This window comes from Oncorhynchus mykiss, chromosome 25, assembly GCF_057628025.1.
Source record: "Oncorhynchus mykiss isolate SJ-2025 chromosome 25, ASM5762802v1, whole genome shotgun sequence".
NCBI classification, from domain to species: Eukaryota; Metazoa; Chordata; class Actinopteri; order Salmoniformes; family Salmonidae; genus Oncorhynchus; species Oncorhynchus mykiss.
The window spans coordinates 2,278,503-2,305,490 of NC_143046.1; the positions used below are offsets into that span (position 1 = coordinate 2,278,503).

At 48.7% G+C, this 26,988-nt stretch overlaps 1 protein-coding gene across 9 annotated transcripts in view; it reads right to left on the reverse strand.

Annotated features, from left to right (window-relative positions):
* LOC110516980 (chromatin remodeler ATRX) overlaps positions 1-26,988 on the reverse strand; it is a 122,750-nt gene that overhangs the window by 51,334 nt on the left and 44,428 nt on the right. For all 9 annotated transcript variants that reach the window (XM_090221168.1, XM_090221165.1, XM_090221164.1 and 6 more), the window contains 5 exons: positions 20,035-20,210; positions 19,058-19,175; positions 15,548-15,678; positions 7,726-7,820; positions 2,453-2,589 (listed from right to left, as the gene is read on the reverse strand). In XM_090221168.1, coding sequence (XP_090077294.1) covers positions 2,453-2,589; positions 7,726-7,820; positions 15,548-15,678; positions 19,058-19,175; positions 20,035-20,210 — 657 coding nt within the window. The remainder of the gene's footprint in view (positions 1-2,452; positions 2,590-7,725; positions 7,821-15,547; positions 15,679-19,057; positions 19,176-20,034; positions 20,211-26,988) is intronic.

Sequence of the window (26,988 nt, forward strand, 5' to 3'; positions counted from 1 at the left end):
GATTCAGCTGAGGTCTAGAATTTAGGGAATGATTTGTACCAAATACAATGCTCTTAGTTTTAGAAATGTTCAGGACAAGTTCATTACTGGCCACCCATTCCAAAACAGACTGGAACTCTTTGTTAAGGGTTTCAGTGGCTTCATTAGCTGTGGTTGCTGATGAGTATATCGTTGAATCATCAGCATACATGGACACACATTCTGTGTTTAATGCCAGTGGTAGGTCATTGGTAAAAATAGAAAAGAGTAGAGGGCCTAGAGAGCTGCCCTGTGGTACACCACACTTAACGTTTGACAATAGAGAAGCTTCCATTAAAGAAAACCCTCTTTCTATTAGATAGATTGCTCTGAATCCACGATATGGCAGAGGTTCAAAAGCCATAAGACATATGTTTTTTTCAACAACAGGTTCTGGTCAATAATATCAAAGGCTGCACTGAAATCTAACAGTACAGCTCCCACAATCTTCTTATTATCAATTCCTTTTAACCAATAATCTGTCATTTCTGCCAGTGCAGGACATGTCGAGTGCCCTTCTCTATAAGAATGCTGAAAGTCTTAAATTGTTTAGAGAAATAGCATTATATTTGGTCCAAAAAAATGTCCAACAGTTTGCTACGAGCTGGCAGCAAGGCAGGTCGGGTAGCAGAATGACCTTGGCTTCCCTCCAGGACAAAGACTGCTCTAGGCTCAGATTAAAGGTATGGCAGATAGATGGAAAGCTACTGAGGATGGTAGCTGACCCTATAGCCACTCCTAAATTGTCAATGCCAGAAGGTTTTTCATTATTGATCGATATCAATAATTCCCACCTCCCCCACACTAAGCAGACCTTGATTCAGGAGGAACATCAGCCCCTTGTTAAGGCAGGCCTTAGTTCAGGAGGAACATTTGGCTAAACAAAATCACAAGTTAAATGGACTATAATGATTTGACATGTTTTTTATGAATTCCCCTTCCTCTGTCCCCCATACACACATCTGTAAGGTTCACCAGTCAAGTATTGAATTTCAAGCTGATTGGTAGATGGGTAACAACAAATCAGACATTTAATATCTTTAAGGTTCATAATGATGCCGCGGATTATGTACACTGACCAACATGTTTCATGAGCTGAAATAAAAGATGGCAGACATTTCCGGTAACCAATTGTCATACTTGAGTAGAAGTAAAGATACCTTAATATAATCCATCCACCTGAGAAGGTGTGGAATATCATGAAGCTGATTAAACAGCATGATCATTACACTGGTGGCATCTGGGCGATGTTTCTGTCTGTAATAAAGACTTTTGTGGAGAAGAACTCATTCTGATTGGTTGGGCCTGGCTCACAAGGACAAGGTCTATGCCCTCCCGGTGCCCACCAGCACCCAGTCATGTGTAATCATTGATTAGGGTGTAATGAATTTATTTCAATTGACTGATTTCCTTCTATGAACTGTAACTCAGTAAAAACCTTGATGCGTTTATATTTTCGTTCAGTATATTAAACCAACCAGGCAAATCAAAGAGACAACAGTCCTCCTGAACTGAGCTGCAGGAGAGGAAGGAAACAGCTCTGAGATGTCACCATGAGGCCATTGGTCATTTTAAAACATCTACCAGAGTTCAATGGATGTGATGGGAGAAAACTGAGGATGGATCAACATTGTAGTGACTCCACAAGAATGACCTCAATGACAGAGTGAAAAGAATACACATACAGGAAAAAAAATAATATTCCACAACATGAATCTGGTGTGCAACAAAACACAGAAAAGGAACGCTCTTCGGCCAAAGTGCAAAGGCTTATGTTTGGGGTAAATCCAACATCACTGAGTACCACTCTCCATGTTTTCAAGCATGGCGGTGGCTGCATCATGTTATGGGTATGCTTGTAAGTGGACAACACCGGGGAGTTTGTTTAGGATAAAAAGGAAACGGAATGGAGCTAAGCGCAGGCAAATTCCTAGAGGAAAACCTGCTTCAGTCTGCTTTCCACCAGACACTGGGTGATGAATTCACCCTTCAGCATGACAGGCCAATTCTACACTGGAGTTGCTTACCAAGACAGTGAATGTCCCTGACTGGCAGTTTTGACTTACATCTCGTTGAAAATCTATGGCAAGACCTTGAAATGGTTGCCTAGCAATGATCAACAACCAATTTGACTGAGCTTGAAGAATTTCGAATAGATTATATGGGCGAATACAAAATTGTAGAATCCAGGTGTGCAAATGTCTTATGAGAGTTAACCAAGGAGACTCCCAGCTGTAGTCGCTACCAACGGTGTTTCTAACCTGTATTGACTCAGGCAGCTGAACACTTATGACAATGACAATTTTAGTTATTTAATATGTATTAACCTTTAAAAAAATAAAACACACACATTATATATAACACCGTAACATTATAACTGTACATTTCTAGTCAGGTAACAATCTACAGGCTCCATATAATTGTATTTCTATACCTTCCTCCTCTGGCTCCGCCCGGTTGCGGCTGGAAGGGTCTCCCCCTCGGGAGCTGGTGTTCCACTCCTTTATCACCTCGAGAGCATCACTGTCTGAGTCACTGTCCTTCTTCCTGGCCTTCCCTCGCTTCTTCTTCCTACAGGGGACAGAGCAGAGCAAGGCCGTATATTACAGTATGATAAGACAGTCAGGTTGTACACTACAGTACGATAAGACAGTCAGGTTGTATATTACAGTACGATAAGACAATCAGGTTGTAAACTACAGTATGATAAGACAGTCAGGTTGTATATTACAGTACGATAAGACAGTCAGGTTGTATATTACAGTATGATAAGACAGTCAGGTTGTATATTACAGTATGATAAGACAGTCAACAGTGCAAGGTTGTATATTACAGTATGATAAGACAGTCAGGTTGTATATTACAGTATGATAAGACAGTCAGGTTGTATATTACAGTATGATAAGACAGTCAACAGTGCAAGGTTGTATATTACAGTATGATAAGACAGTCAGGTTGTATATTACAGTATGATAAGACAGTCAGGTTGTATATTACAGTACGATAAGACAGAGCAGAGCAAGGTTGTACATTACAGTACGATAAGACAGTCAGGTTGTATACTACAGTACGATAAGACAGTCAGGTTGTATATTACAGTATGATAAGACAGTCAGGTTGTATATTACAGTATGATAAGACAGTCAGGTTGTATATTACAGTACGATAAGACAGTCAGGTTGTATATTACAGTATGATAAGACAGTCAGGTTGTATATTACAGTATGATAAGACAGTCAGGTTGTATATTACAGTATGATAAGACAGTCAGGTTGTATATTACAGTATGATAAGACAGTCAGGTTGTATATTACAGTACGATAAGACAGTCAGGTTGTACATTACAGTATGATAAGACAGTCAGGTTGTACATTACAGTATGATAAGACAGTCAGGTTGTATATTACAGTATGATAAGAAAGTCAGGTTGTATAGTACAGTACGATAAGACAGTCAGGTTGTATATTACAGTATGATAAGACAGTCAGATTGTATATTACAGTACGATAAGACAGTCAGGTTGTATATTACAGTACGATAAGACAGTCAGGTTGTACACTACAGTACGATAAGACAGTCAGGTTGTACATTACAGTACGATAAGACAGTCAGGTTGTATATTACAGTATGATAAGACAGTCAGGTTGTATATTACAGTACGATAAGACAGAGCAGAGCAAGGTTGTACATTACAGTACGATAAGACAGTCAGGTTGTATACTACAGTACGATAAGACAGTCAGGTTGTATATTACAGTATGATAAGACAGTCAGGTTGTATATTACAGTATGATAAGACAGTCAGGTTGTATATTACAGTACGATAAGACAGTCAGGTTGTATATTACAGTATGATAAGACAGTCAGGTTGTATATTACAGTATGATAAGACAGTCAGGTTGTATATTACAGTATGATAAGACAGTCAGGTTGTACATTACAGTATGATAAGACAGTCAGGTTGTACATTACAGTATGATAAGACAGTCAGGTTGTATATTACAGTATGATAAGAAAGTCAGGTTGTATAGTACAGTACGATAAGACAGTCAGGTTGTATATTACAGTATGATAAGACAGTCAGGTTGTATATTACAGTACGATAAGACAGTCAGGTTGTATATTACAGTACGATAAGACAGTCAGGTTGTACACTACAGTACGATAAGACAGTCAGGTTGTACATTACAGTACGATAAGACAGTCAGGTTGTATATTACAGTATGATAAGACAGTCAGGTTGTATATTACAGTACGATAAGACAGTCAGGTTGTACATTACAGTACGATAAGACAGTCAGGTTGTACATTACAGTACGATAAGACAGTCAGGTTGTATACTACAGTATGATAAGACAGTCAGGTTGTATACTACAGTATGATAAGACAGTCAGGTTGTATACTACAGTATGATAAGACAGTCAGGTTGTACATTACAGTACGATAAGACAGTCAGGTTGTACATGACAGTATGATAAGACAGTCAGGTTGTATACTACAGTACGATAAGACAGTCAGGTTGTATATTACAGTATGATAAGACAGTCAGGTTGTATATTACAGTACGATAAGACAGTCAGGTTGTACATTACAGTATGATAAGACAGTCAGGTTGTATATTACAGTATGATAAGACAGTCAGGTTGTACACTACATACAGTATGATAAGACAGTCAGGTTGTACACTACAGACAGTATGATAAGACAGTCAGGTTGTACACTACAGTATGATAAGACAGTCAGGTTGTACACTACAGTATGATAAGACAGTCAGGTTGTATATTACAGTATGATAAGGCAGGATGAACGCTCATATCCAAATGCCTACCTGTGATTGGGCAGGATGAACGCTCATATCCAAATGCCTACCTGTGATTGGGCAGGATGAACGCTCATATCCAAATGCCTACCTGTGATTGGGCAGGATGAACGCTCATATCCAAATGCCTACCTGTGATTGGGCAGGATGAACGCTCATATCCAAATGCCTACCTGTGATTGGGCAGGATGAACGCTCATATCCAAATGCCTACCTGTGATTGGGCAGGATGAACGCTCATATCCAAATGCCTACCTGTGATTGGGCAGGATGAACGCTCATATCCAAATGCCTACCTGTGATTGGGAAGGATGAACGCTCATATCCAAATGCCTACCTGTGATTGGGCAGGATGAACGCTCATATCCAAATGCCTACCTGTGATTGGGCAGGATGAACGCTCATATCCAAATGCCTACCTGTGATTGGGCAGGATGAACGCTCATATCCAAATGCCTACCTGTGATTGGGCAGGATGAACGCTCATATCCAAATGCCTACCTGTGATTGGGCAGGATGAACGCTCATATCCAAATGCCTACCTGTGATTGGGCAGGATGAACGCTCATATCCAAATGCCTACCTGTGATTGGGCAGGATGAACGTGGTAAGGAATATACACAGTGTACGAAACATTAAGAACACCTTCCTAATATTGAGTTGCGCTCCCTTTTGCCCCTCAGAACAGCCTCAATTTGTCGGGGCACGGACTCTACAAGGTGTCGAAAGCGTTGACCCCAATGCTTCCCAAAGTTGTGTGAAGTTGGCTGAATGTCCTTCGGGTGGTGGATCATTCTTGATACACACAGGAAACTGTTGAGTGTGAAAAACCCAGTATCGTTGCAGTTCTTGACACAAACCGGTGCGCCTGGCACCTACTACCATACCCCGTTCAAAGGCACTTCAATATTTTGTTGCCTATTCACCCTCTGGGCCTCTGTTATAGCTCAATGGGTGATACTCTGGGCCTCTGTTATAGCTCAATGGGTGATACTCTGGGCCTCTGTTATAGCTCAATGGGTGATACTCTGGGCCTCTGTTATAGCTCAATGGGTGATACTCTGGGCCTCTGTTATAGCTCAATGGGTGATACTCTGGGCCTCTGTTATAGCTCAATGGGTGATACTCCGGGCCTCTGCTATAGCTCAATGGGTGACACTCTGGGCCTCTGCTATAGCTCAATGGGTGACACTCTGGGCCTCTGCTATAGCTCAATGGGTGATACTCTGGGCCTCTGCTATAGCTCAATGGGTGACACTCTGGGCCTCTGCTATAGCTCAATGGGTGATACTCTGGGCCTCTGCTATAGCTCAATGGGTGACACTCTGGGCATCTGCTATAGCTCAATGGGTGATACTCTGGGCCTCTGTTATAGCTCAATGGGTGATACTCTGGGCCTCTGTTATAGCTCAATGGGTGATACTCTGGGCCTCTGTTATAGCTCAATGGGTGACACTCTGGGCCTCTGCTATAGCTCAATGGGTGATACTCTGGGCCTCTGCTATAGCTCAATGGGTGATACTCTGGGCCTCTGCTATAGCTCAATGGGTGATACTCTGGGCCTCTGCTATAGCTCAATGGGTGATACTCTGGGCCTCTGCTATAGCTCAATGGGTGATACTCTGGGCCTCTGCTATAGCTCAATGGGTGATACTCTGGGCCTCTTATAGCTCAATGGGTGATACTCTGGGCCTCTGCTATAGCTCAATGGGTGATACTCTGGGCCTCTGCTATAGCTCAATGGGTGATACTCTGGGCCTCTGCTATAGCTCAATGGGTGATACTCCGGGCCTCTTATAGCTTGATGGGTGATACTCTGGGCCTCTTATAGCTCAATGGGTGATACTCTGGGCCTCTTATAGCTCAATGGGTGATACTCTGGGCCTCTGCTATAGCTCAATGGGTGATACTCTGGGCCTCTGCTATAGCTCAATGGGTGATACTCTGGGCCTCTGCTATAGCTCAATGGGTGATACTCTGGGCCTCTGCTATAGCTCAATGGGTGATACTCTGGGCCTCTGCTATAGCTCAATGGGTGATACTCCGGGCCTCTGTTATAGCTCAATGGGTGATACTCTGGGCCTCTGCTATAGCTCAATGGGTGATACTCTGGGCCTCTGCTATAGCTCAATGGGTGATACTCTGGGCCTCTGCTATAGCTCAATGGGTGATACTCTGGGCCTCTGCTATAGCTCAATGGGTGATACTCCGGGCCTCTGTTATAGCTCAATGGGTGATACTCCGGGCCTCTGCTATAGCTCAATGGGTGACACTCTGGGCCTCTGCTATAGCTCAATGGGTGACACTCTGGGCCTCTGCTATAGCTCAATGGGTGATACTCTGGGCCTCTGTTATAGCTCAATGGGTGATACTCCGGGCCTCTGTTATAGCTCAATGGGTGATACTCTGGGCCTCTGTTATAGCTCAATGGGTGATACTCCGGGCCTCTGTTATAGCTCAATGGGTGATACTCTGGGCCTCTTATAGCTCAATGGGTGATACTCCGGGCCTCTGCTATAGCTCAATGGGTGATACTCTGGGCCTCTTATAGCTCAATGGGTGACACTCTGGGCCTCTTATAGCTTGATGGGTGATACTCTGGGCCTCTTATAGCTTGATGGGTGATACTCTGGGCCTCTTATAGCTTAATGGGTGACACTCTGGGCCTCTTATAGCTTAATGGGTGACACTCTGGGCCTCTTATAGCTTGATGGGTGATACTCTGGGCCTCTTATAGCTCAATGGGTGATACTCTGGGCCTCTTATAGCTTGATGGATGATACTCCGGGCCTCTTATAGCTTGATGGGTGATGCACCGTTATTTTTCATGGAGCAACACAATGGCAAATATCGCCGAAAAGTGACGAGTTTGTGTCCCTGAAAATTACTTTTTCTGTTTCTCGTCCTCAGAGGTCATGCTTAAAGAAGATTCCTCGGTCTCCGAGGCGATGAACTCCTCCATGCTGTCCTCGTCAAAGTACCCCTAAAACACAAGACACACAGTCAGCCCCCCCCCCCTAAGACACAGTCAGCCCCCCTCTAAGACACAGTCAGCCCCCCCCAAGACACAGTCAGCCCCCCCAAGACACAGTCAGCCCCCCCCAAGACACAGTCAGCCCCCCCCTAAGACAGTCTGCACCCCCCTAAGACAGTCTGCACCCCCCTAAGACACAGTCAGCCCCCCCCTAAGACACGGTCAGCCCCCCCCTAAGACACGGTCAGCCCCCCCCTAAGACACGGTCAGCCACCCCCCCCTAAGACACGGTCAGCCCCCCCCCCCTAAGACACGGTCAGCCCCCCCCTAAGACACGGTCAGCCCCCCCTAAGACACAGTCACCCCCCCCCTAAGACACAGTCAGCCCCCCCCCTAAGACAGTCAGCCCCCCCCCCTAAGACACAGTCAGCCCCCCCCAAGACACAGTCAGCCCCCCCCTAAAACAGAGTCAGTCCCCCCCCCTAAGACAGAGTCAGCCCCCCCCCCCTAAGACAAAGTCAGCCCCCACCAAGACAGAGTCAGCCCCCCCCCAAAGACAGTCAGCCCCCCCCCCCCCCCTAAGACACAGTCAGGCCCCCCTAAGACACAGTCAGCCCTCCCCTAAGACACGGTCAGCCCCCCCCTAAGACACAGTCAGCCCCCCCCAAGACACAGTCAGCCCCCCCCCCTAAGACACAGTCAGCCCCCCCCCCTAAGACACAGTCAGCCCCCCCCCCCTAAGACACAGCCAGCCCCCCCCAAGACACAGTCAGCCCCCCCCTAAAACAGAGTCAGTCCCCCCCCCTAAGACAGAGTCAGCCCCCCCCCCTAAGACAAAGTCAGCCCCCACCAAGACAGAGTCAGCCCCCCCCCCCAAAGACAGTCAGCCCCCCCCCCCCCCTAAGACACAGTCAGGCCCCCCTAAGACACAGTCAGCCCTCCCCTAAGACACGGTCAGCCCCCCCCTAAGACACAGTCAGCCCCCCCCTAAGACACAGTCAGCCCCCCCCCCCTAAGACACAGTCAGCCCCCCCCCTAAGACACAGTCAGCCCCCCCCCCTAAGACACAGTCAGCCCCCCCCCTAAGACACAGCCAGCCCCCCCCCTAAGACAGAGTCAGCCCCCCCCTAAGACAGAGTCAGCCCCCCCCCCTAAGACACAGTCAGCCCCCCCCCCCCCCAAGACACAGTCAGCCTCCCCCTAAGACACAGTCAGGCCCCCCTAAGACACAGTCAGCCCCCCCCTAAGACACAGTCAGCCCCCCCCTAAGACACAGTCAGCCCCCCCTAAGACACAGTCAGCCCCCCCCCCCCCCAAGACAGTCATCCCCCCCAAGACAGTCATCCCCCCCTAAGATAGTCAGACCTCCCTAAGACAGTCAGACCTCCCTAAGACACAGTCAGCCCCCCCCTAAGACACAGTCAGCCCCCCCCTAAGACACAGTCAGCCCCCCCCTAAGACACAGTCAGCCCCCCTTCCTAAGACAGAGTCAGCCCCCCTTCCTAAGACAGAGTCAGCCCACCCCTAAGACAAAATCAGCCCCCCCCCCTAAGACAGAATCAGCCCCCCCCCCCAAGACACAGTCAGCCACCCCCAAGACAATCATCCTGCCCCCCAAGACAGTCATCCCCCCCTAAGATAGTCAGACCTCCCTAAGACAGTCAGACCTCCCTAAGACAGTCAGACCTCCCTAAGACAGTCAGACCTCCCTAAGACAGTCAGACCTCCCTAAGACAGTCAGCCCCCCCCAAGACACAGTCAGCCCCCCCCAAGACACAGTCAGCCCCCCTTCCTAAGACAGAGTCAGCCCCCCCTCTTAGACAGAGTCAGCCCCCCTTCCTAAGACAGAGTCAGCCCACCCCTAAGACAAAATCAGCCCTCCCCCCTAAGACAGAATCAGCCCCCCCCAAGACAGAATCAGCCCCCCCCCCAAGACACAGTCAGCCACCCCCAAGACAATCATCCTGCCCCCCAAGACAGTCATCCCCCCCTAAGATAGTCAGACCTCCCTAAGACAGTCAGACCTCCCTAAGACAGTCAGACCTCCCTAAGACAGTCAGACCTCCCTAAGACAGTCAGACCTCCCTAAGACAGTCAGCCCCCCCCAAGACACAGTCAGCCCCCCCAAGACACAGTCAGCCCCCCTTCCTAAGACAGAGTCAGCCCCCCCTCTTAGACAGAGTCAGCCCCCCCCCCTAAGACACAGTCAGCCCCCCCCCCAAAGACACAGTCAGCCCCCCCCCCCAAGACACAGTCAGCCCCCCCCCTAAGACACAGTCAGCCCCCCCCTAAGACACAGTCAGCCCCCCCCCTAAGACACAGTCAGCCCCCCCTAAGACAGTCTGCACCCCCCTAAGACAGTCTGCACCCCCCTAAGACACAGTCAGCCCCCCCCCTAAGACACAGTCAGCCCCCCCCTAAGACAGTCTGCACCCCCCTAAGACAGTCTGCAGTCTGCACCCCCCTAAGACAGTCATCCCCCCCAAGACACAGTCAGCCCCCCCTCCTAAGACAGTCAGCCCCCCTTCCTAAGACAGAGTCAGCCCACCCCTAAGACAAAATCAGTCCCCCCCCCCCTAAGACAAAATCAGCCCCCCCCCAAGACACAGTCAGCCACCCCCAAGACAATCATCCTGCCCCCCAAGACAGTCATCCCCCCCTAAGATAGTCAGACCTCCCTAAGACAGTCAGACCTCCCTAAGACAGTCAGACCTCCCTAAGACAGTCAGACCTCCCTAAGACAGTCAGCCCCCCCCAAGACACAGTCAGCCCCCCCCAAGACACAGTCAGCCCCCCTTCCTAAGACAGAGTCAGCCCCCCCTCTTAGACAGAGTCAGCCCCCCTTCCTAAGACAGAGTCAGCCCACCCCTAAGACAAAATCAGCCCTCCCCCTAAGACAGAATCAGCCCCCCCAAGACAGAATCAGCCCCCCCCCCCAAGACACAGTCAGCCACCCGCAAGACAATCATCCTGCCCCCCAAGACAGTCATCCCCCCCTAAGATAGTCAGACCTCCCTAAGACAGTCAGACCTCCCTAAGACAGTCAGACCTCCCTAAGACAGTCAGACCTCCCTAAGACAGTCAGACCTCCCTAAGACAGTCAGACCTCCCTAAGACAGTCAGCCCCCCCCCCAAGACACAGTCAGCCCCCCCCAAGACACAGTCAGCCCCCCTTCCTAAGACAGAGTCAGCCCCCCCTCTTAGACAGAGTCAGCCCCCCCCCCTAAGACACAGTCAGCCCCCCCCCCCCAAAGACACAGTCAGCCCCCCCCCCCAAGACACAGTCAGCCCCCCCCCTAAGACACAGTCAGCCCCCCCCCTAAGACACAGTCAGCCCCCCCCTAAGACACAGTCAGCCCCCCCCTAAGACACAGTCAGCCCCCCCCTAAGACAGTCTGCACCCCCCTAAGACAGTCTGCACCCCCCTAAGACACAGTCAGCCCCCCCCTAAGACACAGTCAGCCCCCCCCTAAGACAGTCTGCACCCCCCCAAGACACAGTCAGCCCCCCCCTAAGACACAGTCAGCCCCCCCCCCAAGACAGTCATCCCCCCCAAGACAGTCATCCCCCCCAAGACAGTCATCCCCCCCCAAGACAGTCATTCCCCCCCAGACAGTCATCCCCCCCCAAGACAGTCATCCCCCCCCCCAAGACAGTCATCCCCCCCTAAGATAGTCATCCCCCCCTAAGATAGTCATCCCCCCCTAAGACAATTCAGCACCCCTTCCTAAGACAGTCAGCCCCCCCCAAGACAGAGTCAGCCCCCCCCAAGACAGAGACAGCCCCCCCCAAGACAGAGTCAGCCCCCCCCCCAAGACAGAGTCAGCCCCCCCCCAAGACAGAGTCATCCCCCCCAAGACAGAGTCAGCCCCTCCCAAGACACAGTCAGCCCCCCCCAAGACACAGTCAGCCCCCCCCCCAAGACACAGTCTGCCCCCCCCAAGACACAGTCTGCCCCCCCCAAGACACAGTCAGCCCCCCCCAAGACACCGTCAGCCCCCCCCCCAAGACAGTCAGCCCCCCCCCCAAGACAGTCAGCCCCCCCCCCCCCCCAAGACAGTCAGCCCCCCCCAAGACAGTCAGCAACCCCCCAAGACAGTCAGCCCCCCCAAGACACAGTCCGCCCCCTCCCCCCAAGACACAGTCAGCCACCCCCAAGACAATCATCCTGCCCCCCAAGACAGTCATCCCCCCTAAGATAGTCAGACCTCCCTAAGACAGTCAGACCTCCCTAGGACAGTCAGCCCCCCAAGACACAGTCAGCCCCCCCCAAAACACAGTCATCCCCCCCCAAGACACAGACAGCCCCCCTTCCTAAGACAGAGTCAGCCCCCCCTCCTAAGACAGAGTCAGCCCCCCCCTAAGACAGAGTCAGCCCCCCCCCTAAGACAGAGTCAGCCCCCCCCCCCCCTAAGACAGTCAGCCCCTCCAAGAAAGTCAGCCCCTCCAAGACAGTCAGCCCCTCCAAGACAGTCAGCCCCTCCAAGAGTCAGTACCCCTAAAACACAAGACACACAGTCAGCCCCCCCCCCCTAAGACACAGTCAGCCCCCCCCCCCCCGACAAGACAGTCAGCCCCTCCCCAAGACAGTCAGCCCCCCCAAGACAGTCAGCCCCCCCAAGACAGTCAGCCCCCCCCCCTAAGACACAGTCAGCCCCCCCCCCTAAGACACAGTCAGCCCCTCCCCGACACAGTCAGCCCCCCCCTCCAAGACACAATTAGCCCCCCCCCCCCCCCCCTAAGACACAGTCCCCCCCCCCCCCCGCCCCCCTCCCCTAAGACAGAGTCACTCCCCCCCTTAGTATGTTCTCCTGGGGTTTAGTGTAGCGTTAGTATGTTCTCCTGGGGTTTTGTGAAGCGTGTTAGTATGTTCTTCTGGGGTTTATTGTAGCGTGTTAGTATGTTCTCCTGGGGTTTTGTGAAGCGTGTTAGTATGTTCTCCTGGGGTTTAGTGAAGCGTGTTAGTATGTTCTCCTGGGGTTTAGTGTAGCGTGTTAGTATGTTCTCCTGGGGTTTAGTAAAGTGCGTGTTAGTATGTTCTCCTTGGGTTTAGTGAAGCGTGTGTTAGTATGTTTTCCTGGGGTTTAGTGAAGCGTGTGTTAGTATGTTCTCCTGGGGTTTAGTGAAGCGTGTGTTAGTATGTTCTCCTGGGGTTTTGTGAAGCGTGTTAATATGTTCTCCTGGGGTTTAGTGAAGCGTGTTAGTATGTTCTCCTGGGGTTTAGTAAAGTGCGTGTTAATATGTTCTCCTGGGGTTTAGTGAAGCGTGTTAGTATGTTCTCCTGGGGTTTAGTGAAGCGTGTGTTAGTATGTTCTCCTGGGGTTTAGTGAAGCGTGTTAGTATGTTCTCCCGGGGTTTAGTGTAGCGTGTTAATATGTTCTCCTGGGGTTTAGTAAAGCGTGTTAGTATGTTCTCCTGGGGTTTAGTGAAGCGTGTTAGTATGTTCTCCTGGGGTTTAGTGTAGCGTGTTAATATGTTCTCCTGGAGTTTAGTAAAGCGTGTTAGTATGTTCTCCTGGGGTTTAGTGAAGCGTGTTAGTATGTTCTCCTGGGGTTTAGTGAAGTGCGTGTTAGTATGTTCTCCTGGAGTTTAGTAAAGCGTGTTAGTATGTTCTCCTGGGGTTTAGTGAAGCGTGTTAGTATGTTCTCCTGGGGTTTAGTAAAGTGCGTGTTAGTATGTTCTCCTGGGGTTTAGTAAAGCGTGTTAGTATGTTCTCCTGGGGTTTAGTGAAGCGTGTTAGTATGTTCTCCTGGGGTTTAGTGAAGCGTGTTAGTATGTTCTCCTGGGGTTTAGTGAAGCGTGTTAGTATGTTCTCCCGGGGTTTAGTGTAGCGTGTTAGTATGTTCTCCTGGGGTTTAGAGAAGCGTGTTAGTATGTTCTCCTGGGGTTTAGTGTAGCGTGTTAGTATGTTCTCCTGGGGTTTAGTGAAGCGTGTTAGTATGTTCTCCCGGGGTTTAGTGAAGCGTGTTAGTATGTTCTCCTGGGGTTTAGTGAAGCGTGTTAGTATGTTCTCCCGGGGTTTAGTGAAGCGTGTTAGTATGTTCTCCTGGGGTTTAGTGAAGCGTGTTAGTATGTTCTCCTGGGGTTTAGTGTAGCGTGTTAGTATGTTCTCCTGGGGTTTAGTAAAGTGCGTGTTAGTATGTTCTCCTTGGGTTTAGTGAAGCGTGTGTTAGTATGTTTTCCTGGGGTTTAGTGAAGCGTGTGTTAGTATGTTCTCCTGGGGTTTAGTGAAGCGTGTGTTAGTATGTTCTCCTGGGGTTTTGTGAAGCGTGTTAATATGTTCTCCCGGGGTTTAGTGAAGCGTGTTAGTATGTTCTCCTGGGGTTTAGTGAAGCGTGTTAGTATGTTCTCCTGGGGTTTAGTAAAGTGCGTGTTAGTATGTTCTCCTGGGGTTTAGTGAAGCGTGTTAGTATGTTCTCCTGGGGTTTAGTGAAGCGTGTTAGTATGTTCTCCTGGGGTTTAGTAAAGTGCGTGTTAATATGTTCTCCTGGGGTTTAGTGAAGCGTGTTAGTATGTTCTCCTGGGGTTTAGTGAAGCGTGTGTTAGTATGTTCTCCTGGGGTTTAGTGAAGCGTGTTAGTATGTTCTCCCGGGGTTTAGTGTAGCGTGTTGATATGTTCTCCTGGGGTTTAGTAAAGCGTGTTAGTATGTTCTCCTGGGGTTTAGTGAAGCGTGTTAGTATGTTCTCCTGGGGTTTAGTGTAGCGTGTTAATATGTTCTCCTGGAGTTTAGTAAAGCGTGTTAGTATGTTCTCCTGGGGTTTAGTGAAGTGCGTGTTAGTATGTTCTCCTGGGGTTTAGTAAAGCGTGTTAGTATGTTCTCCTGGGGTTTAGTGAAGCGTGTTAGTATGTTCTCCTGGGGTTTAGTGAAGTGCGTGTTAGTATGTTCTCCTGGGGTTTAGTAAAGCGTGTTAGTATGTTCTCCTGGGGTTTAGTGAAGCGTGTTAGTATGTTCTCCTGGGGTTTAGTAAAGTGCGTGTTAGTATGTTCTCCTGGGGTTTAGTAAAGCGTGTTAGTATGTTCTCCTGGGGTTTAGTGAAGCGTGTTAGTATGTTCTCCTGGGGTTTAGTGAAGCGTGTTAGTATGTTCTCCTGGGGTTTAGTGAAGCGTGTGTTAGTATGTTCTCCTGGGGTTTAGTGAAGCGTGTTAGTAAGTTCTCCTTGGGTTTAGAGAAGCGTGTTAGTATGTTCTCCTGGGGTTTAGTGAAGCGTGTTAATATGTTCTCCTGGGGTTTAGTGAAGCGTGTTAATATGTTCTCCTGGGGTTTAGTGAAGCGTGTTAGTATGTTCTCCTTGGGTTTAGAGAAGCGTGTTAGTATGTTCTCCTGGGGTTTAGTGAAGCGTGTTAATATGTTCTCCTGGGGTTTAGTGAAGCGTGTTAATATGTTCTCCTGGGGTTTAGTGAAGCGTGTTAGTATGTTCTCCTGGGGTTTAGTGAAGCGTGTTAGTATGTTCTCCCGGGGTTTAGAGAAGCGTGTTAGTATGTTCTCCTGGGGTTTAGTGAAGCGTGTTAGTATGTTCTCCTGGGGTTTAGTGAAGCGTGTTAGTATGTTCTCCTGGGGTTTAGTGAAGCGTGTTAGTATGTTCTCCTGGGGTTTAGAGAAGCGTGTTAGTATGTTCTCCTGGGGTTTAGTGAAGCGTGTCTGTTAGTGGGGTTGGGGCAGCTGATACAGACCCGTCTCGTTCCCCTCAACCTGTTTTCTTAGCTGATGAGTGTGTGTGAGTCCGTCTGTGTGTACCTTGTTTTCCTTGCTGATGTAGTCCAGCTGCAGGCACCAGGGATGGGTCCAGATTCTACTGAGCATCTGGAAGTCCTGGAAGAGTTTGGTCCCGGCTCGACCCCGACCCCCCTCCACCACGTTCCCCGTACCTGCCCCAGACACACGCAGAGAGAGAGGAGAGAGAGAACGTGTGTGTCAAACCAACCACAGCTGAGTAAGGTACCACTTCTTCACATCAACACCAGAACAACGTAAGAGACAACTGAAAGAGACAGAAACCTGGATTGTTAAACGTTACAGCCTTATTCTAAAATGGATTAAATTAAATGTATTCCTCAATCTACACTAATGAAAAGAAACAGGTTTCAAATGTTACGCAAATTTCAAATAAAAAACAGAAATATCTTATTTCCATAAGTATTCAGACCCTTTCCTTTGAGACTTGTATTTGAGCTCAGGTGCATCCCGTTTCCATTGATCATTGAGATGTTTCTACAACTTGGAGTCCAACTGTAGTAAATTCAATTGATTGGACTTGATTTGGAAAGGCACACATCTGTCTATAGATGGTCTCACAGTTGACAGTGCATGTCAGAGCAAAAACCAAGTCATGAGGTCGAAGGAATTGTCCGTAGAGCTCCGAGACAGGATTGTGTCGAGGCACAGATCTGGGGAAGGGTACCAAAACATTTCTGCAGCATTGAAGGTCCCCCAAGAACACAATAGCCTCAATCATTCTTAAATGGAAGACTTTTGAAACCACCAAGACTCTTCCTAGAGCTGATCGCCTGGCCAAACTGCGCGATCGGGGGAGAAGGGCCTTGGTCAAGGAGGTGACCAAGAACCCGATGGTCACTCTGACAGAGCTCTAGAATTCCTCTGTGGAGATGGAAGAACCTTCCAGAAGGACAATCATCTCTCCAGCACTCCACCAATCAGGCTTTTATGGTAGAGTGGCCAGACGGAAGCCACTGCTCAGTAAAAGGCACATGACAGCTTGCTTGGAGTTTGCCAAAAGGCACCTAAAGGAATCTCAGACCCTGAGAAACAAGATTCTCTGTTCTGATGAAACCAAGATCGAGCTCTTTGGCCTGAATGCCAAGCATCACGTCAGGATGAAACCTTGCACCATCCCTACGGTGAAGCATGGTGGTGGCAGCATCATGCTGTGGGAACATATTGAACCGTTTAGACTAGAGACCAGACCTCTGGGTCATATTGAACCGTTTAGACTAGAGACCAGACCTCTGGGTCATATTGAACCGTTTAGACTAGAGACGAGACCTCTGGTAATATGGGTCATATTGAACCGTTTAGACTAGAGACCAGACCTCTGGGTCATATTAAACTGTTTAGACTAGAGACCAAACCTCTGGTAATATGGGTCATAATGAACTGTTTAGACTAGAGACCAGACCTCTGGGTCATATTGAACTGTTTAGACTAGAGACCAGACCTCTGGGTCATATTGAACCGTTTAGACTAGAGACCAGACCTCTGGGTCATAATGAACCGTTTAGACTAGAGACCAGACCTCTGGGTCATAATGAACTGTTTAGACTAGAGACCAGACCTCTGGGTCATAATGAACCGTTTAGACTAGAGACCAGACCTCTGGGTCATAATGAACCGTTTAGACTAGAGACCAGACCTCTGGGTCATAATGAACTGTTTAGACTAGAGACCAGACCTCTGGGTCATATTGAACTGTTTAGACTAGAGACCAGACCTCTGGGTCATATTGAACCGTTTAGACTAGAGACCAGACCTCTGGGTCATATTGAACCGTTTAGACTAGAGACGAGACCTCTGGTAATATGGGTCATATTGAACCGTTTTGACTAGAGACCAGACCTCTGGGTCATAATGAACCGTTTAGACTAGAGACCAGACCTCTGGGTCATATTGAACCGTTTAGACTAGAGACCAGACCTCTGGGTCATAATGAACCGTTTAGACTAGAGACCAGACCTCTGGTAATATGGGTCATAATGAACCGTTTAGATTAGAGACCAGACCTCTGGTAATATGGGTCATATTGAACCGTTTAGACTAGAGACCAGACCTCTGGGTCATAATGAACCGTTTAGACTAGAAACCAGACCTCTGGTAATATGGGTCATATTGAACTGTTTAGACTAGAGACCAGACCTCTGGGTCATTTGAACCGTTTAGACTAGAGACCAGACCTCTGGGTCATAATGAACTGTTTAGACTTGAGACCAGACCTCTGGGTCATATTGAACCGTTTAGACTAGAGACCAGACCTCTGGGTCATAATGAACCGTTTAGACTAGAAACCAGACCTCTGGTAATATGGGTCATAATGAACTGTTTAGACTTGAGACCAGACCTCTGGGTCATAATGAACCGTTTAGACTAGAAACCAGACCTCTGGTAATATGGGTCATATTGAACTGTTTAGACTAGAGACCAGACCTCTGGGTCATTTGAACCGTTTAGACTAGAGACCAGACCTCTGGGTCATAATGAACTGTTTAGACTTGAGACCAGACCTCTGGGTCATATTGAACCGTTTAGACTAGAGACCAGACCTCTGGTAATATGGGTCATAATGAACCGTTTAGATTAGAGACCAGACCTCTGGTAATATGGGTCATATTGAACCGTTTAGACTAGAGACCAGACCTCTGGGTCATAATGAACCGTTTAGACTAGAAACCAGACCTCTGGTAATATGGGTCATATTGAACTGTTTAGACTAGAGACCAGACCTCTGGGTCATTTGAACCGTTTAGACTAGAGACCAGACCTCTGGGTCATAATGAACTGTTTAGACTTGAGACCAGACCTCTGGGTCATATTGAACCGTTTAGACTAGAGACCAGACCTCTGGGTCATAATGAACCGTTTAGACTAGAAACCAGACCTCTGGTAATATGGGTCATAATGAACTGTTTAGACTTGAGACCAGACCTCTGGGTCATAATGAACCGTTTAGACTAGAAACCAGACCTCTGGTAATATGGGTCATATTGAACTGTTTAGACTAGAGACCAGACCTCTGGGTCATTTGAACCGTTTAGACTAGAGACCAGACCTCTGGGTCATAATGAACTGTTTAGACTTGAGACCAGACCTCTGGGTCATATTGAACCGTTTAGACTAGAGACCAGACCTCTGGGTCATAATGAACCGTTTAGACTAGAAACCAGACCTCTGGTAATATGGGTCATAATGAACTGTTTAGACTTGAGACCAGACCTCTGGGTCATAATGAACCGTTTAGACTAGAGACCAGACCTCTGGGTCATAATGAACTGTTTAGACTAGAGACCAGACCTCTGGGTCATATTGAACCGTTTAGACTAGAGACCAGACCTCTGGGTCATAATGAACTGTTTAGACTAGAGACCAGACCTCTGGTAATATGGGTCATAATGAACTGTTTAGATTAGAGACCAGACCTCTGGTAACCTCCTCCTCTCCCTCTTAAAACACACAGAAGTACAATCCTCCAGGTAGGATCTGTAGTGTACACTAGGTACGGTAGGGGTTAGTGTGTACCTGTTAAGTGCTCCAGGTAGTGTCGGTATAGAGTACACTGGATGGGCGTGACTCTGACGGACACAACGTACTCATGTTTAGGAGGCAGGAACTTGGTCAGGGCAGAGTAGTCTCTTCTCTGGAGAGAGAGCAGAGAAAGAGGAGAGAAAGAGGAGAAAGAGCAGAGAGAGAGAGCAGAGAACGAGAGCAGAGAACGAGAGCAGAGAACGAGAGCAGAGAACGAGAGCAGAGAGGAGAGAGAGCAGAGAAAGAGAGGAGAGAGAGCAGAGAGAGAGCAGAGAGAAAGAGGAGAGAGAGCAGAGAGAAAGAGGAGAGAGAGCAGAGAGAAAGAGGAGAGAGAGCAGAGAGAAAGAGGAGAGAGAGCAGAGAGAGAGAGAGCAGAGAGAAAGAGAGAGCAGAGAGAGAGAGAGCAGAGAGAGAGAGAGCAGAGAGAGAGAGCAGAGAGAGAGCAGAGAGAGAGCAGAGAGAGAGAGCAGAGAGAGAGCAGGAGAGAGAGCGAGAGAGAGAGCGAGAGAGAGAGCAGAGAGAAAGAGAGAGAGCAGAGAGAGAGCAGAGAGAAAGAGAGAGAGCAGAGAGAGAGAGAGCAGAGAGCAGAGAGAGAGCAGAGAGCAGAGAGCGAGCAGAGAGCAGAGAGAGAGCAGAGAGAGAAAGAGAGCAGAGAGAGAGAGAGAGCAGAGAGAGAGAGAGAGCAGAGAGAGCAGAGAGAGAGCGAGAGCAGAGAGAGAGAGAGAGAGCAGAGAGAGAGAGAGCAGAGAGAGAGAGAGCAGAGAGAGAGAGCAGAGAGAGAGAGAGAGCAGAGAGAGGTTAACACAATTGTGGCTTCTCTGTGGAGAGAGGCACAGTTTAAAAGCCAAATCCTACCATTGAGCTCTCCATCATGAGGCGAACATCACACAGTTTTACCTGAACACATCCATGTTGTAGAGGACGTGATGAGGCGAACATCACAGTGTTATATAGTGTTACAACAGTGTTACCTGAACACATCCATTGAGCATCTCGTAGAGGATGTGAGCCCTCTTCTTCATGATCCGTACATCCTGGTCTGTGGAGTCTGCTGCCTGCCCGTTCTGGATGGGGTTGACGAAGCGGTTCCTGAACTCCTTCACTGACCCCAGCAGGTTCTCCTTGATGAAGTTCACCATGCAGTGGTCTGGACAGGGCAAACACACAACATAAGTATTCCCCCTCCCCTCAGATTTCTTCACATTTTGTTGTGTTACGAAGTGGCATTAAAGTTAATTCCACTGTCATATTTTTGTCAACAATCTTGGTAATGTCAAAGTAGAATTATATCCCTAAAATAAAAATAAAAAATGAAACCGTTATATATCTTGATTTTATAAGTATTCACCCGAATCATGTTAGAATCATCTTTGGCAGCGACTACAATCTCTCCTAAGAGATTTCACACCTGGATTGCAGCGACTACAGCTGGGAGTCTCCTCTCCTAAGAGATTTCACACCTGGATTGGTATCATCTTTGGCAGCGACTACAGCTGGGAGTCTCCTCTCCTAAGAGATTTCACACCTGGATTGCAGCGACTACAGCTGGGAGTCTCCTCTCCTAAGAGATTTCACACCTGGATTGGTATCATCTTTGGCAGCGACTACAGCTGGGAGTCTCCTCTCCTAAGAGATTTCACACCTGGATTGCAGCGACTACAGCTGGGAGTCTCCTCTCCTAAGAGATTTCACACCTGGATTGCAGCGACTACAGCTGGGAGTCTCCTCTCCTAAGAGATTTCACACCTGGATTGCAGCGACTACAGCTGGGAGTCTCCTCTCCTAAGAGATTTCACACCTGGATTGGAGCGACTACAGCTGGGAGTCTCCTCTCCTAAGAGATTTCACACCTGGATTGGTATCATCTTTGGCAGCGACAACAGCTGGGAGTCTCCTCTCATAAGAGATATCACACCTGGATTGGAATCATCTTTGGCAGCGACAACAGCTGGGAGTCTCCTCTCATAAGAGATATCACACCTGGATTGGAATCATCTTTGGCAGCGACAACAGCTGGGAGTCTCCTCTCATAAGAGATTTCACACCTGGATTGGAGCGACTACAGCTGGGAGTCTCCTCTCATAAGAGATTTCACACCTGGATTGCAGCGACTACAGCTGGGAGTCTCCTCTCCTAAGAGATTTCACACCTGAATTGCAGCGACTACAGCTGGGAGTCTCCTCTCCTAAGAGATTTCACACCTGGATTGCAGCGACTACAGCTGGGAGTCTCCTCTCCTAAGAGATTTCACACCTGGATTGGTATCATCTTTGGCAGCGACAACAGCTGGGAGTCTCCTCTCATAAGAGATTTCACACCTGGATTGCAGCGACTACAGCTGGGAGTCTCCTCTCATAAGAGATTTCACACCTGGATTGGAATCATCTTTGGCAGCGACTACAGCTGGGAGTCTCCTCTCCTAAGAGATTTCACACCTGGATTGCAGCGACTACAGCTGGGAGTCTCCTCTCCTAAGAGATTTCACACCTGGATTGGAATCATCTTTGGCAGCGACTACAGCTGGGAGTCTCCTCTCCTAAGAGATTTCACACCTGGATTGCAGCGACTACAGCTGGGAGTCTCCTCTCCTAAGAGATTTCACACCTGGATTGCAGCGACTACAGCTGGGAGTCTCCTCTCCTAAGAGATTTCACACCTGGATTGGAATCATCTTTGGCAGCGACAACAGCTGGGAGTCTCCTCTCATAAGAGATTTCACACCTGGATTGGTATCATCTTTGGCAGCGACAACAGCTGGGAGTCTCCTCTCATAAGAGATTTCACACCTGGATTGGTATCATCTTTGGCAGCGACTACAGCTGGGAGTCTCCTCTCCTAAGAGATTTCACACCTGGATTGCAGCGACTACAGCTGGGAGTCTCCTCTCCTAAGAGATTTCACACCTGGATTGGAATCATCTTTGGCAGCGACTACAGCTGGGAGTCTCCTCTCCTAAGAGATTTCACACCTGGATTGCAGCGACTACAGCTGGGAGTCTCCTCTCCTAAGAGATTTCACACCTGGATTGCAGCGACTACAGCTGGGAGTCTCCTCTCCTAAGAGATTTCACACCTGGATTGCAGCGACTACAGCTGGGAGTCTCCTCTCCTAAGAGATTTCACACCTGGATTGGAATCATCTTTGGCAGCGACAACAGCTGGGAGTCTCCTCTCCTAAGAGATTTCACACCTGGATTGGAATCATCTTTGGCAGCGACTACAGCTGGGAGTCTCCTCTCCTAAGAGATTTCACACCTGGATTGCAGCGACTACAGCTGGGAGTCTCCTCTCCTAAGAGATTTCACACCTGGATTGCAGCGCCTACAGCTGGGAGTCTCCTCTCCTAAGAGATTTCACACCTGGATTGCAGCGACTACAGCTGGGAGTCTCCTCTCCTAAGAGATTTCACACCTGGATTGCAGCGACTACAGCTGGGAGTCTCCTCTCCTAAGAGATTTCACACCTGGATTGCAGCGACTACAGCTGGGAGTCTCCTCTCCTAAGAGATTTCACACCTGGATTGCAGCGACTACAGCTGGGAGTCTCCTCTCCTAAGAGATTTCACACCTGGATTGCAGCGACTACAGCTGGGAGTCTCCTCTCCTAAGAGATTTCACACCTGGATTGCAGCGACTACAGCTGGGAGTCTCCTCTCCTAAGAGATTTCACACCTGGATTGCAGCGACTACAGCTGGGAGTCTCCTCTCCTAAGAGATTTCACACCTGGATTGCAGCGACTACAGCTGGGAGTCTCCTCTCCTAAGAGATTTCACACCTGGATTGCAGCGACTACAGCTGGGAGTCTCCTCTCCTAAGAGATTTCACACCTGGATTGCAGCGACTACAGCTGGGAGTCTCCTCTCCTAAGAGATTTCACACCTGGATTGCAGCGACTACAGCTGGGAGTCTCCTCTCCTAAGAGATTTCACACCTGAATTGCAGCGACTACAGCTGGGAGTCTCCTCTCCTAAGAGATTTCACACCTGGATTGCAGCGACTACAGCTGGGAGTCTCCTCTCCTAAGAGATTTCACACCTGGATTGGAATCATCTTTGGCAGCGACAACAGCTGGGAGTCTCCTCTCCTAAGAGATTTCACACCTGGATTGGAATCATCTTTGGCAGCGACTACAGCTGGGAGTCTCCTCTCCTAAGAGATTTCACACCTGGATTGCAGCGACTACAGCTGGGAGTCTCCTCTCCTAAGAGATTTCACACCTGGATTGCAGCGACTACAGCTGGGAGTCTCCTCTCCTAAGAGATTTCACACCTGGATTGCAGCGACTACAGCTGGGAGTCTCCTCTCCTAAGAGATTTCACACCTGGATTGCAGCGACTACAGCTGGGAGTCTCCTCTCCTAAGAGATTTCACACCTGGATTGCAGCGACTACAGCTGGGAGTCTCCTCTCCTAAGAGATTTCACACCTGGATTGCAGCGACTACAGCTGGGAGTCTCCTCTCCTAAGAGATTTCACACCTGGATTGCAGCGACTACAGCTGGGAGTCTCCTCTCCTAAGAGATTTCACACCTGGATTGCAGCGACTACAGCTGGGAGTCTCCTCTCCTAAGAGATTTCACACCTGGATTGCAGCGACTACAGCTGGGAGTCTCCTCTCCTAAGAGATTTCACACCTGGATTGCAGCGACTACAGCTGGGAGTCTCCTCTCCTAAGAGATTTCACACCTGGATTGCAGCGACTACAGCTGGGAGTCTCCTCTCCTAAGAGATTTCACACCTGGATTGCAGCGACTACAGCTGGGAGTCTCCTCTCCTAAGAGATTTCACACCTGGATTGCAGCGACTACAGCTGGGAGTCTCCTCTCCTAAGAGATTTCACACCTGGATTGCAGCGACTACAGCTGGGAGTCTCCTCTCCTAAGAGATTTCACACCTGGATTGGAATCATCTTTGGCAGCGACTACAGCTGGGAGTCTCCTCTCCTAAGAGATTTCACACCTGGATTGGAATCATCTTTGGCAGCGACTACAGCTGGGAGTCTCCTCTCCTAAGAGATTTCACACCTGGATTGCAGCGACTACAGCTGGGAGTCTCCTCTCCTAAGAGATTTCACACCTGGATTGCAGCGACTACAGCTGGGAGTCTCCTCTCCTAAGAGATTTCACACCTGGATTGCAGCGACTACAGCTGGGAGTCTCCTCTCCTAAGAGATTTCACACCTGGATTGCAGCGACTACAGCTGGGAGTCTCCTCTCCTAAGAGATTTCACACCTGGATTGCAGCGACTACAGCTGGGAGTCTCCTCTCCTAAGAGATTTCACACCTGGATTGCAGCGACTACAGCTGGGAGTCTCCTCTCCTAAGAGATTTCACACCTGGATTGCAGCGACTACAGCTGGGAGTCTCCTCTCCTAAGAGATTTCACACCTGGATTGCAGCGACTACAGCTGGGAGTCTCCTCTCCTAAGAGATTTCACACCTGGATTGGAATCATCTTTGGCAGCGACAACAGCTGGGAGTCTCCTCTCCTAAGAGATTTCACACCTGGATTGGAATCATCTTTGGCAGCGACTACAGCTGGGAGTCTCCTCTCCTAAGAGATTTCACACCTGGATTGCAGCGACTACAGCTGGGAGTCTCCTCTCCTAAGAGATTTCACACCTGGATTGCAGCGACTACAGCTGGGAGTCTCCTCTCCTAAGAGATTTCACACCTGGATTGCAGCGACTACAGCTGGGAGTCTCCTCTCCTAAGAGATTTCACACCTGGATTGGAATCATCTTTGGCAGCGACTACAGCTGGGAGTCTCCTCTCCTAAGAGATTTCACACCTGGATTGCAGCGACTACAGCTGGGAGTCTCCTCTCCTAAGAGATTTCACACCTGGATTGCAGCGACTACAGCTGGGAGTCTCCTCTCCTAAGAGATTTCACACCTGGATTGGAATCATCTTTGGCAGCGACTACAGCTGGGAGTCTCCTCTCCTAAGAGATTTCACACCTGGATTGCAGCGACTACAGCTGGGAGTCTCCTCTCCTAAGAGATTTCACACCTGGATTGCAGCGACTACAGCTGGGAGTCTCCTCTCCTAAGAGATTTCACACCTGGATTGGAATCATCTTTGGCAGCGACTACAGCTGGGAGTCTCCTCTCCTAAGAGATTTCACACCTGGATTGCAGCGACTACAGCTGGGAGTCTCCTCTCCTAAGAGATTTCACACCTGGATTGCAGCGACTACAGCTGGGAGTCTCCTCTCCTAAGAGATTTCACACCTGGATTGCAGCGACTACAGCTGGGAGTCTCCTCTCCTAAGAGATTTCACACCTGGATTGCAGCGACTACAGCTGGGAGTCTCCTCTCCTAAGAGATTTCACACCTGTATTGGAGCGACTACAGCTGGGAGTCTCCTCTCCTAAGAGATTTCACACCTGGATTGCAGCGACTACAGCTGGGAGTCTCCTCTCCTAAGAGATTTCACACCTGGATTGCAGCGACTACAGCTGGGAGTCTCCTCTCCTAAGAGATTTCACACCTGGATTGGAGCGACTACAGCTGGGAGTCTCCTCTCCTAAGAGATTTCACACCTGGATTGCAGCGACTACAGCTGGGAGTCTCCTCTCCTAAGAGATTTCACACCTGGATTGCAGCGACTACAGCTGGGAGTCTCCTCTCCTAAGAGATTTCACACCTGGATTGGAATCATCTTTGGCAGCGACTACAGCTGGGAGTCTCCTCTCCTAAGAGATTTCACACCTGGATTGCAGCGACTACAGCTGGGAGTCTCCTCTCCTAAGAGATTTCACACCTGGATTGCAGCGACTACAGCTGGGAGTCTCCTCTCCTAAGAGATTTCACACCTGGATTGCAGCGACTACAGCTGGGAGTCTCCTCTCCTAAGAGATTTCACACCTGGATTGCAGCGACTACAGCTGGGAGTCTCCTCTCCTAAGAGATTTCACACCTGGATTGCAGCGACTACAGCTGGGAGTCTCCTCTCCTAAGAGATTTCACACCTGGATTGCAGCGACTACAGCTGGGAGTCTCCTCTCCTAAGAGATTTCACACCTGGATTGCAGCGACTACAGCTGGGAGTCTCCTCTCATAAGAGATTTCACACCTGGATTGGAATCATCTTTGTCAGCGACTACAGCTGGGAGTCTCCTCTCCTAAGAGATTTCACACCTGGATTGGAATCATCTTTGTCAGCGACTACAGCTGGGAGTCTCCTCTCCTAAGAGATTTCACACCTGGATTGCAGCGACTACAGCTGGGAGTCTCCTCTCATAAGAGATTTCACACCTGGATTGGAATCATCTTTGTCAGCGACTACAGCTGGGAGTCTCCTCTCCTGGATTGCAGCGACTACAGCTGGGAGTCTCCTCACCTGGATTGCAGCGACTACAGCTGGGAGTCTCCTCACCTGGATTGCAGCGACTACAGCTGGGAGTCTCCTCTCCTGGATTGCAGCGACTACAGCTGGGAGTCTCCTATTGTACAACACTGTATTTTCCCATTTCATCTTTCCAAAATTCTCTGCACAAAACGTCATTGCGCAGAAAATCACTGTACCATCTAAAACTGCTGTAAAATATAACCAAATATCACCAAATATAACCATATATAACTATATAACCAAATATAACCAAATATAACCAAATATAACCAAATATCACCAAATATCACCAAATATAACCAAATATCACCAAATATCACCAAATATAACCAAATATAACCAAATATAACCAAATATCACCAAATATAACCAAATATAACCAAATATCACCAAATATAACCAAATATCACCAAATATAACCAAATATAACCATAACCCCAAAAAATATTGTATTATTCAGCTGTTGTATAAAAAAAAACTCAAGTAAAAAGGTGGAAAAAAAATCTAGCGAAGGCGTAGAATTATCTCACATAGAACAGATCTGCTCAGACTTGCTTTCAGTGACATATCCAG